General features: G+C 39.4%; 2 protein-coding genes across 4 annotated transcripts; both read left to right on the top strand.

The window, feature by feature from the left end:
- Positions 1 to 4,640: 4,640 nt before the first annotated feature.
- Positions 4,641 to 9,919, top strand: LOC124273717. 3 transcript variants are annotated; one of them, XM_046709016.1, is made up of 5 exons: positions 4,641 to 4,744; positions 7,351 to 7,623; positions 7,955 to 8,319; positions 8,674 to 9,057; positions 9,784 to 9,919. In XM_046709016.1, the coding sequence occupies exons 2-4, from the start codon at positions 7,359 to 7,361 to the stop codon at positions 8,980 to 8,982; spliced, it is 939 nt and encodes a 312-aa protein (XP_046564972.1). In that variant the 5' UTR covers positions 4,641 to 4,744; positions 7,351 to 7,358; the 3' UTR covers positions 8,983 to 9,057; positions 9,784 to 9,919. The 3 variants fall into 3 exon arrangements, with proteins under 3 accessions (XP_046564972.1, XP_046564973.1, XP_046564971.1); XM_046709017.1 differs by having other exon boundaries at positions 7,347 to 7,623; positions 7,958 to 8,319; XM_046709015.1 differs by having other exon boundaries at positions 7,347 to 7,623.
- On the top strand, positions 8,997 to 10,184 carry LOC124273681 (caspase-3-like). Its single transcript, XM_046708955.1, has 2 exons — positions 8,997 to 9,057; positions 9,736 to 10,184. The coding sequence occupies exons 1-2, from the start codon at positions 8,997 to 8,999 to the stop codon at positions 10,182 to 10,184; spliced, it is 510 nt and encodes a 169-aa protein (XP_046564911.1).
- Positions 10,185 to 11,064: the final 880 nt, after the last annotated feature.

Genomic DNA, 11,064 nt, shown 5'->3' with positions numbered 1-11,064 from the left:
TGGTAATCAGACTAGATAAATCTGATACAGACATAGCAGAAAATGATATACTAAAAGAAATTAACAAAATTAGTACTTATTTAGATGACATCAGTCAAAGCTAAATGGATAGAGAAGAGGGCGAAAAAAACCAACAAAATACTTCTTGAAACTTGAAGCCAGACATTTCTTAAATAAATCCTTTCCCCATCTATTTTGGGACTGTGAAATTGTTCAAGATATCTGGAAAACCTCCAGTCATGGCTCTTAACTCCTTGAATATTCCGTTATATTTCACAAAACAGAATGTTTTACTTGCAATCAAAGGAAAAATAACAATCCAATAATGCCATAATACTGTGAAGCAAGTTATCTTTAGACACAGCAGAGAATTCAGCTGTACCCTTTATCAGTCATGAAAGGGGAGATAATCAAAGTATTTTATGACGAGTACAAGATATGTTTATTCCTCCTCTTGTGGTATTGACAGATTTCTTTTTTCCTTTGGTCATCTCTACATGCGCTCTTCCACCATTATGAGGAGAGGGATAAATAATTTGTTATATAAAATGTTATCCTTATTTCTTATATATATACAATGCATACCACCTACCACCCTACCCCCTCCACACTCATGCAGGCATGCATGTGTCCGTCCGTCCCCACCTACCTACCTACCTACCTACCTACCTACCTACCTACCTACCTACCTACGTACGTACGTACGTACGTACGTACGTACGTACGTACGTACGTACATACATACATACATACATACATACATACATACATACATACATACACATACATACATACATACATACATACATACATACATACATACATACATACATACATACGCCGAATTGTGTTCATTCAACAGAGACTGATACATTTTGATTGATATCTTGAGGAAACTTGCGGGATGTTGCACAACAACAAACACTGTCTTGAAGACGCGTAACAGGTCGTACAATCAGTTCTTTCTTAACGGAAGGGGTGGTGGGTTGGGGTGGGAGGCATTATCAATGCAGTTAAATAGATTGGTATCTGCACTATCAGTTGAAAGAAACACAGGTCATCTTTGAATTCATCTTTGACTCCTTTTAGCAAAATCTGTGTGTTGCTTTAGAATGAATTAGTTTTAGCCAACTATGGATATCATATTTACTGTGATCTGTTTATATCTATAATTGAATCAAGAAGTGCAGAATTACAGAATTTCTTTCCAATACAGTTAAAACTGAAGATATGGGCATAATAGGCTTGATCTGTCGCTGAAGTAATGTATGAATTGACATGTAGCCTAACTGTAGATTTGGTCACAAAGACGTAGAAAAGAGGAAGCTTATTTGGTTTTCTTCACTGTTACAGGCATATTTGGATAAACTGTTGTCTGGACAGTTGTCCAAGTATAACTGAAATGCGTGTGAAGCAACCTAATGACTGTTTGCAAAGCATCTTCAGTGTCTTCCACTAGACTGTACCTGTTTCGTTCTATTTCAATAAAGATTTCTAGAAACGTCTGCTTATGTGATATTCTTATAAAAAACAAAATGTACAAATATAAAAAAGCGACATTCATATCATATGTGAGGTGAGTGAGTTTAGTTTTACGCCGAACTCAGCAGTATTCCAGCTATATGGCGGCGGTCTGTAAATAATCGAGTCTGGACCACACAATCCAGTGATCAACAGCATGAGCATCGATCTGCGCAATTGGAAACCGATGACATGTGTCAACCAAGTAATCTGGGCATCCCGGTTCAAGGCAAGCAAACCTATTCACTGCGCGTGCATTATGTGCGCAGCGCAGTACAGCCGCTGTTGAAAGCACTTTTCACCCCAGCTGGGGAATGTTTGTCGTAAAGGCGACTATAACGGGATCGGGTGATCAGGCTCGCTGACTTTAGTTGACATGTCATCGGTTCCCAATTGCGCAGATCGATGCTCTGCTATTGATCACTGAATGTCAGTCAGACGTTTCGATATCACTGAACCGTCGCCATATAGCTGGAATATTGCTGAGTGCGGCGTAAAACTAAACTCACATCCACATATGTGGCCTTCGCCCAGGCGACATCAACAAGCTACAGCACGTGACGGGCGTTAGTATTTCTACATTCGACCCTGGTAGCATGAAATGATACTGGTATTTTGCTTTTCAATAAAATCATAGGGGCGGTGGGGTAGGCAGGTGGGTGAAGCCTTTGCTCGTCACGCCGAAGACCGGGTTCGATATCCCACGTAGGTACAATGAGGGAAGCCCTTTTCTGTTGTCGCCCGCCGTGATATTGCTGGAATATTGCTAAAAGCGGCGTAAAACCCAGTTAATTACTCACTCCCGCACTCAATAAAACATACAAATGAATAAAGAAGTACTGTTACGTCACGAGAGTCCCAATGAAATATATGGAAGAACACTTGTAAACATGGTAGAAACGTTAATAAAATACTTATATATTTTATTTAACACCTCTTTTAGAAGTATATTTTAGTATGAATTTGTTAATGTGAGTTTTACTCCTCTTATAACGGTAGTTCAGTTATATTAGCGCATATGAGCTTGATGTGGAAGCAAAACCAGAGCTGATGCTGCAGAATTGATGCGTTTCCCACCTTGCTTATACACTTACGGAATTTGCTTCTGGGGATTGTTAAAACTGGGTGTTCTTTGGCACTGACGTTCTTTATAGGAACAACCATGGGTATGTTGCTGAAAGTCCCTGGAAAATAATCATGAGGAATCAAAGATTCGTACCCTCGTTCAGTTCACAGAAACATTAACATATCTTTTAAAACTGTATTGTACTATGAATTTGTTAATGTGTAAGTTTTACTCCACTTATGACAGTATATCAGTTCATAGATTTCTGGCAAGCACAAGGGACGTAACTCTGTACAGCTAAGTGCAGTGTCCTGGCGGGCTTGGCTCCCTATGCATTAAATATACTAATACTGGAAATCTTAAATTATGAATGAATACTTTTGGCGACTGCAATTGAAAATTGACAAAAGTCATAAAAACTTGTGCACACAATTCTCACTTAGAATCATAACAAACATTCGAGTGTAAGCAAATGCCATTCATATTTATTGTTTGGCTGATGTTATTCATATAACCGAAATACCTCATGTAAGTTCGCTATAACCGTAGTTCGACTAAAATATAGGCAATATCTGTCAGTTATAAGCCTGTTCGTTCTAAACAATGCATAAACCCATGCTCGTAATCATGTCGACATATATGTGTGTTTCTATAGGGATGGTCACTATGTGGCTGAAACAATGACGATGCGACGTAAAACTTCAACTCACTCACTCACTCACTCACTCACTATAGGGATGGCGATGATTATGAGGTATCTCTATGACTCGTTATTAACAATTCGGTTCTGTTTGTTAACAGTTATGTGTAGGTTAGACGTGTTAAACATAACTACATCTGTTATATTTTGTCGTTTTATTCTTCATGAGTGTTGTCTGATTCATATATAATTAATGTGTACTAGCATCAAGATGCCTATATCTGTGTGCAGGCTGGACGTTTTTTCTTTAAAACTTCAGAATGGAAAAGGTATTGAAATAAGCCTTGGAAAAGGTTTTTCGAAATGTGATGTCATATATGATGTTTACGGTATGACATCGGTTAGAGAGGACCATTCTGATAATGTCAACGCAAAGGGCATCTCCAGGCACCCGTCTTCTACTCACTTTGGAGGGGCGGGGGATAGCCTAGTGGTTAAAGCGTTCGCTCGTCACGCCGAAGACCGGGTTCGATTCCCCACATATGGGTACAATGTGTGAAGCACATTTCAGTTGTGCCCCGCCGTGATATTGATGGAATATTGCTAAAACGGCGTAAAACTAAACTCACTCACTCACTCACTACTCACTTTAGTTACGGGATGGAAATTCCACTCTTGACTCCTTGTCTGAATATGATAACTAGAATATGATAATATGATAACACTGGTCAACACGGAATCTCAATATAAAGAATGTAATACGAAAACAGCACTGTCCTACAATGAATAACAGTACCTCATTACAAATTCCTGGAATGTTCATGTATTCAACTGAATCCCTCGTTTACCATCTTACTGTAACTCATATACTCACGCCACAAGACTGTGTTGCTAGGATACCTGCCATAGAGATTACATTCCGACGATATTACAATGCAACTGTACTGTACATTACCAATGCTGTACACACATGAACCTCAGTGAACATTCGTTAAACTAAACTCTGATCAGTTTTATCAAAGACCACAACAGCTGCAGCAGAAACTAGCCTGTCTCACAGTCCCTGAACCATGTTATATCCCTTCAATCCAACACTACCTGTAATACAAACGTTCTAAATATAGCAAGTCTAGCTTTCGTCGGGTTCTGAATCTCTCATTTCGCCCCAAGCAATTTAAATGGCGTTCTTTGTTTCTATCAGAGTTGTATATTATATTAGAGTTAGTCTAAAAGTAAGACTTGTGAACGCTAACACCTCAAGCGAGACTGGTCCGCTTACATGAACCACGCTTTAAATAGACATACACCTTGCCCTTTGACCTATATATCTATTGAGCGTCACAATCTGTGTGGTATGTGCAGCGCTACAAGGTAAAACCACACGCATTTTAACAGCCGACAACATCTATGCTGGAATTTACGTGTGTGTGTTTTGCCAGCTGAGTAGATGTCCGTGTCTTCGTGTCCTGTGTCCTCCTGTCCTCGTGTCCTCACCACCTCACCTTAAACCTGACAGTGTAAGTAATACTCGCTACCTAGTTCCGCCATGTTAAACCCGGACAGCTGGGTAAACTATCAGTAAGCTATCAGAAACGCTGCATATAACACAGGGCATAACGCACCAGCGTGCATGTGTCGACCGATTTCAAGTGTAATCCAGTGTAAACAACCGTAAAAATATCGTACCATAGGCAATTTTCGTTTGCTGTATGTGAGCTGGGCAGGGTAGATTTACTTCCTATTTAGCCATGCGTGTCAGCTTGACCTATGAGGAAAATGTCGAACGTCGCAAAACACAATATGCCCTTCACTATTGTACTGAGGACAATGTTGTAAAACACAATATGCCCTTCACTATACTGAGGTGAAAGTCGTAAAACACCATATGCCCTTCACTATTGTACTCAGGTTAATGTCGTAAAATACAATATGCCCTTCACTATTGTACTGAGGACAATGTCGTAAATCACAATATGCCCTTCACTATTGTACTGAAGTCTATGTTGCAAAACACAATATGCCCTTCACTATTGTACTGAGGTCTATGTCGCAAAACACAATATGCCCTTCACTATTGTACTGAAGTCTATGTCGTAAAACACAATATGCCCTTCACTATTGTTCTGAGGGACAATGCCGTAAAACACAATATGCCCTTCACTATTGTACTGAGGTCCATGTCGTAAAACACAATATGCCTTCACTATTGTACTGAGGTCAATGTCGTAAAATACAATATGCCCTTCACTATTGTACTGATGTCAATGTCGTAAAACACAATATGCCCTTCACTATTGTACTGAGGTCTATGTCGTAAAACACAATATGCCCTTCACTATTGTACTGAGGTCTATGTCGTAAAACACAATATGCCCTTCACTATAGTACTGACGTCTATGTCGTAAAACACAATATGCCCTTCACTATTGTACTGAGGTCTATATCGTAACACATAATATTCCCTTCACTATTGTACTCAGGTCTATGTCGTAAAACATAATATTCCCTTCACTATTGTACTGAGGTCTATGTCGTAAAACACAATATGCCCTTCACTATTGAACTGAGGTCTATGTTGCAAAACACAATATGCCCTTCACTATTGTACTCAGGTCAATGTCGTAAAACACAATATGCCCTTCACTTTTGTACTCAGATCAATGTCGTAAAACACAATATGCCCTTCACTATTGTACTCAGGTCAACGTCGTAAAACACAATATGCCCTTCACTATTGTACTGATGTCAATGCCGTAAAACACAATATGCCCTTCACTATTGTACTGATGTCAATGTCGTAAAACACAATATACCCTTCACTATTGTACTGATGTCAATGCCGTAAAACACAATATGCCCTTCACTATTGTACTCAGGTCAACGTTATTTTCGTGTTCATGTTGAAACTCCTTACCACGAATTATCTTTTTGTAGTGAGAGAACAGATGGTGCATGTATATACTTACTGTATTTACGTAGTTAACAGACACAGGTGTAAATTATGTAGCTGTCAGTTAGACGATCTTGTAGGTCTTACACTGTTTTAGTCTTTGCATTACTTATAGATATCGTTTCAGCAAATGTGGGCATTTGACATGGTACATAACGGTAAACTCAAGATATGTTATCTAACTGTTACTTGGCAGCATCCTCGAGAATTTTGAACTTGAAGGGATGGTTGGTCGACAAACCGTTTTTAATAAATTTAGGCCTTTCATTGAATAAATCAGTTTAGAGGGAAAAAAACATGTCAGCGTATATTACTTGACTTCAGCTAACTGCAAGATAAGGTTGGCAGCAAATACAACAAAAACATAACACAAGAGAATAACCAGTCTCAATCTTTGGGCCTAATTAAAAAAGCAAGCGGTGACAACTATATATGACTTTGTGCTGAAACCGGGTGTTCTGAAATAAGTAAGCATATCATGGACTGTATCTGTCCTATGTTGACATACTTTTTTTAATTTTTTTTCATATTTGTTTCATTTTTACGGTAGCGCATACTCATTACAATTCATAATATCTAACGAAAACGTAAATGGCAACTTGACCAGTGCTTATAAGACGTGTCGATATTTGAATTATGTTGACATACCGATGTACCCCTGAAGATCCAGGTTAGAATCGAGCTCCAGTAACACATGCTTGACATACGAATCGACTAACGGGATCGAGGGGTATCAATTGTGTAGATCGATGCCCATGCTTTGATCATGCTGTTAATGTAATCTCTGCGACATGTGCGATGTTGGCGATTAATTTCATGACATGTTTCTGTGCCCTTACTTCAAACGTCATCGGAAAGCATATATCCCAAACCATTATGTTAAAAAACCTAATGTATAAAATTTAAAGAAATGTTTAACTGTAAACAAACAAATATTCTTTGAAAACATGTGATCGTAGCCCGATAACCGTAGCCCGATCGTAGATCGATGATTGTAACCTAATCATCGTAGCCCGATGATCGTAAATCGATGCTCATGCTATCAATCACGGGATTGTCATGTCCAGACTCGATTATTTACAGACCGCCATCATACAGCAGGAATACTGACACGTGAGACATTAAACAACAAACATACTAATGAAATCTTATGCCCCATCTATTAACAGATAAGTACCACGATGTCTACCGAGGAGAGACGATTGCCTTATGCCAGAGAGTTTGTCAGGAGTCTGACGGAGACTACCGATGATAGGGAGCGAGAGGTCCAGGAATTCCTACTGGAGACGATATTGCTGACACTGGCGGAGGTGGAGACGCGTTTCAGGACGTATATGCAGAAGCTTCATCACGTGACTGGCGACCAGAATTTCCAGACGATGCGCAGTGCAATAACCCGGATGGAAAACCAGATCAACTCCAGATTCCACACAAAAGACTCCTTCGGTTTGTTTGTTCTGTCACAGTGACAAATAATTACATGACAAATCATCTGATATCATAACCTGCACTAACTTAAACACTTATTGGTCAACGTTATTGCATCTAAAAACTCACTGAAAGATTAGGAGACAAAGACATTACCCGCAAAAGATTTCAAAATTTACAGCTCTCTTGAATCTCTATTCCGTGACAGTCACGTTAATGATTACCAGCACATTGTGTTATGAATGATACCAAATACCAACTCATCAAATTCCCTGCAAGTAATTTGTCAAATAGTGAATTTCACCTCATTACAAATGGATGATTTGTTACTTTGTTTTTGTATTTTTAACAGAAAAGAGGTCAAAGGTCAGTCATATCCATAGAGAGGCTCTCAGGAACTGTTACACTTTGCTGACAAGTGACCTTGAGCTCTTCAAATCCAGCATCATTGATGACCTTCTTTCATCTGATGTGATGTCTGTGTCAGACAAGGATAGTATCAGAGGCAAAGACACGAGGAGAGGTCAGAACGAAGAGTTCTTCGGCTACATCGTTGGACGTCTGTCTTTTGAGGACTTCCACCGTATCCTGCTTCCAGCCCTGAGGAAGGATCATCCTCATGTGGCAGAGGCGCTGATCTCAGAGTTGGACAGGCTGGAGGAGGAGCATGAAGATGAACAGTGTGTGTCCTGCAGAGCCAGGAAATATGTACAGGTGAGGAAGGACATGAGTATAAAAGGAATACATAGCTTAAACATTCTGGAGCTTATAACCAGCAACGTCATCTGTAAGGTAGATAACGTCACAGTTCCTGTACATCTACTATTCACATCAGCGTTCACAACACTATCCAAAACTTCGTGTGCATACCAGACCCTCCTAAATATTCTGACCAGACCATCATAAAAATTAATCATATTTAACGGTTTGCATTAACTGCTTATTTATTATAAACCATCGTTTGATAAAGCCATTTAATATGCAGTGACATCTCTTTTAGTAATTATTGCGTTTACGAAACAAAGCCACATGTACAGTCACTAACAAAATCATTTTTTACATTGGCAGCTAAAAAGGGTGGCAACTCCTTTGCTGCAACAAAAGATCATAGAAATTCCTCTGTTTGGCGACCTGAAAAGTTCTGGAATGTCTAACACCACCAAATGGACAGAACTTAGAAAGAGGTGTCCGACAAAGACATCATTGCTGCCATGGCCAATAAGTATCCAGACCTATACAAGGAGTTTATGCAGCTGGAGTGTAACACCCTGGACTGCTGTTGTCCCTCACATGACGTTCAGGACTCAGGTGTTCCAGGAGTGCCAGAGAGTGTCTTCACTTCACAGGAGAGCGTCAGTGAATACGAGAGCTGCTTGACAGATTCTTTCGAGATGGAAGAAATTGAAAATATTATGGATGATTTATCGTTCCAGAACAGAAAGTTAGAGGAAGGTAAACTGTCGTTTTATTGTGAAATCATTATCTATTAAGTATGGTATATGAATACAGTTTTTTTTAAATTACATTTAAAAATTTTTAAAATCTGAAACTTTGGAGTGTTTAACATTTATAAGATGTCGTGCAAAAGAAAGATTTTTCCTCCATGGTAGTTCGATGATAATGTTAGATACGGCTGGCAGACGTATATTTGTGCGTTGAAACCTTACATTCCCAGTGAGACATTTCTCACTGTGAGACGTTCTAATAAATTGGTCAAATGAAATTTTCCAGTAAACCCGTTCTTTTTCCAGGCAGATTAGTATACACGTCTACAACTCTTGACTGATGTTGAAATAGTTAATAATCATTATGTCCAAATGTGTTGGTGCTAATCTTCTGGGTTCAGTTGTACAAAGTTCAGCTTATAGTCGAAAGTCTACAAAGTGAGATCTTACCGCTACGCTTTACAGTGGCATGGTACACTTAAAGTCTACATTATGTTTGTCTGGGGACTTGAGATCTTCTGTTGTTTATTATTATTTAATTTTTAATTTGTTTATGGATACTTTATTCTATATCATTTTTCATTTTCTCATTTTTTGAGGGGTCTTGTTTGTTAGTTTTAATTTAGGGGAGTTTGATTTTGTGGAGTTATTGAAAACATGTTATTTTTACATTATGTTTTTGAAGGTTCAGCTAAAGAAGCCTCGCTGCAATATTTCTGTCGTCATGTTTCAGAGTACAAGATGACAGCTGTTCCGAGGGGCATCTGCCTCATCATTAACAATAAAAGCTTCAAGAAAGGCTTCCCGACGCGTCGAGGTGGTGTGGACATCGACGTCGACAATCTGACCGAGTTGTTCACTAAACTCCAGTTCACCATAAACCTGCAGACAGATTTAACTTCCGTCGATATGATGAAAAAACTAAAAGAGTACGCCGAACAAGATCACACAGAGTACGATGCCTTCGTTTGTTGCATCCTCACAAATGGAACAGACTACGGTGTCGCTGGTAGCGATGGTAAAATAGTGAAAGTGCAAGATCTTTCTTCGTTGTTCCACGCATCAAAGTGCCCCACGTTGGCAGGGAAGCCCAAACTGTTCTTCATCCAAGCATCAGAGGAGGCAATTTCATGAGTGAATTAATTCAGGATGATCAATCCGATATTTCAACTGCTGACGAAGCTGATATCTTTATTGGCCACAGCACCGTTCAGGGGTACACCAGTTCCAGAAATACAAAGTACGGTAGTTATTTCATCGGTTCTTTGGTTAAAACGTTAGACAACCACGGTGACCAGCAGGACCTCCTGAGTTGTCTATTGATGGTCAACAGGGACATGTCAAGGACACGGATGGGTCAGAAATGGGAACGGTATAAGCAGGTGCCCGCCCCGTTGTTTACTCTGACGAAGAAGGTGTACCTGACCAGTGATCCTCAGTGGCCTTACCCCAGCCAGGTACCCACAGACCCTTGATAGGAGATGGAGAAATCATAAACTTCTTGAAGTTTTGTGGGAGTACATACTTGTATGGTCTAAGGACAATAACAGACCTTCAGAAGATGAGCAAAACCAGACCTCGGATCCCTGAAAGAACTGCAATGCACGGGGTTATTACTAGTGGTGTTCCGATTAATTGAAATAATCGAAGATTGATCGCAGTGACCAAAAGACCAAGCAATCGATCACATTTTTCTCATAATTGCTCAAAAACGATTTTGGAACTGTTGTTTTAGTCTTTGAAACACTTGACGATGGAATATAACTTCGAAGTAGTCAGGGCCTGAAAACTTGTTTCATTCTTAGAAAACTCACTTCACTAACTGAAAAGTCATGACTGAATATTTCTTGAAGACCCCAGAAGGTTTATGTTGATGATATATCAACATCAGTTTTAAAAGTAAGCAAGGTGCATCATGTTATACATATCTGCAATAACAACCTGGATAGGAAAATCTGAAAATTGACGCTAACCAATTTTTATCGATGATTGTTCGTTGGTAATGAAGCAATCA

Source organism: Haliotis rubra, unplaced genomic scaffold, assembly GCF_003918875.1.
Source record: "Haliotis rubra isolate DU_JTF1 unplaced genomic scaffold, ASM391887v1 Scf183, whole genome shotgun sequence".
NCBI classification, from domain to species: domain Eukaryota; kingdom Metazoa; phylum Mollusca; class Gastropoda; order Lepetellida; family Haliotidae; genus Haliotis; species Haliotis rubra.
This window is presented reverse-complemented; position numbering and strand designations above follow the sequence as displayed.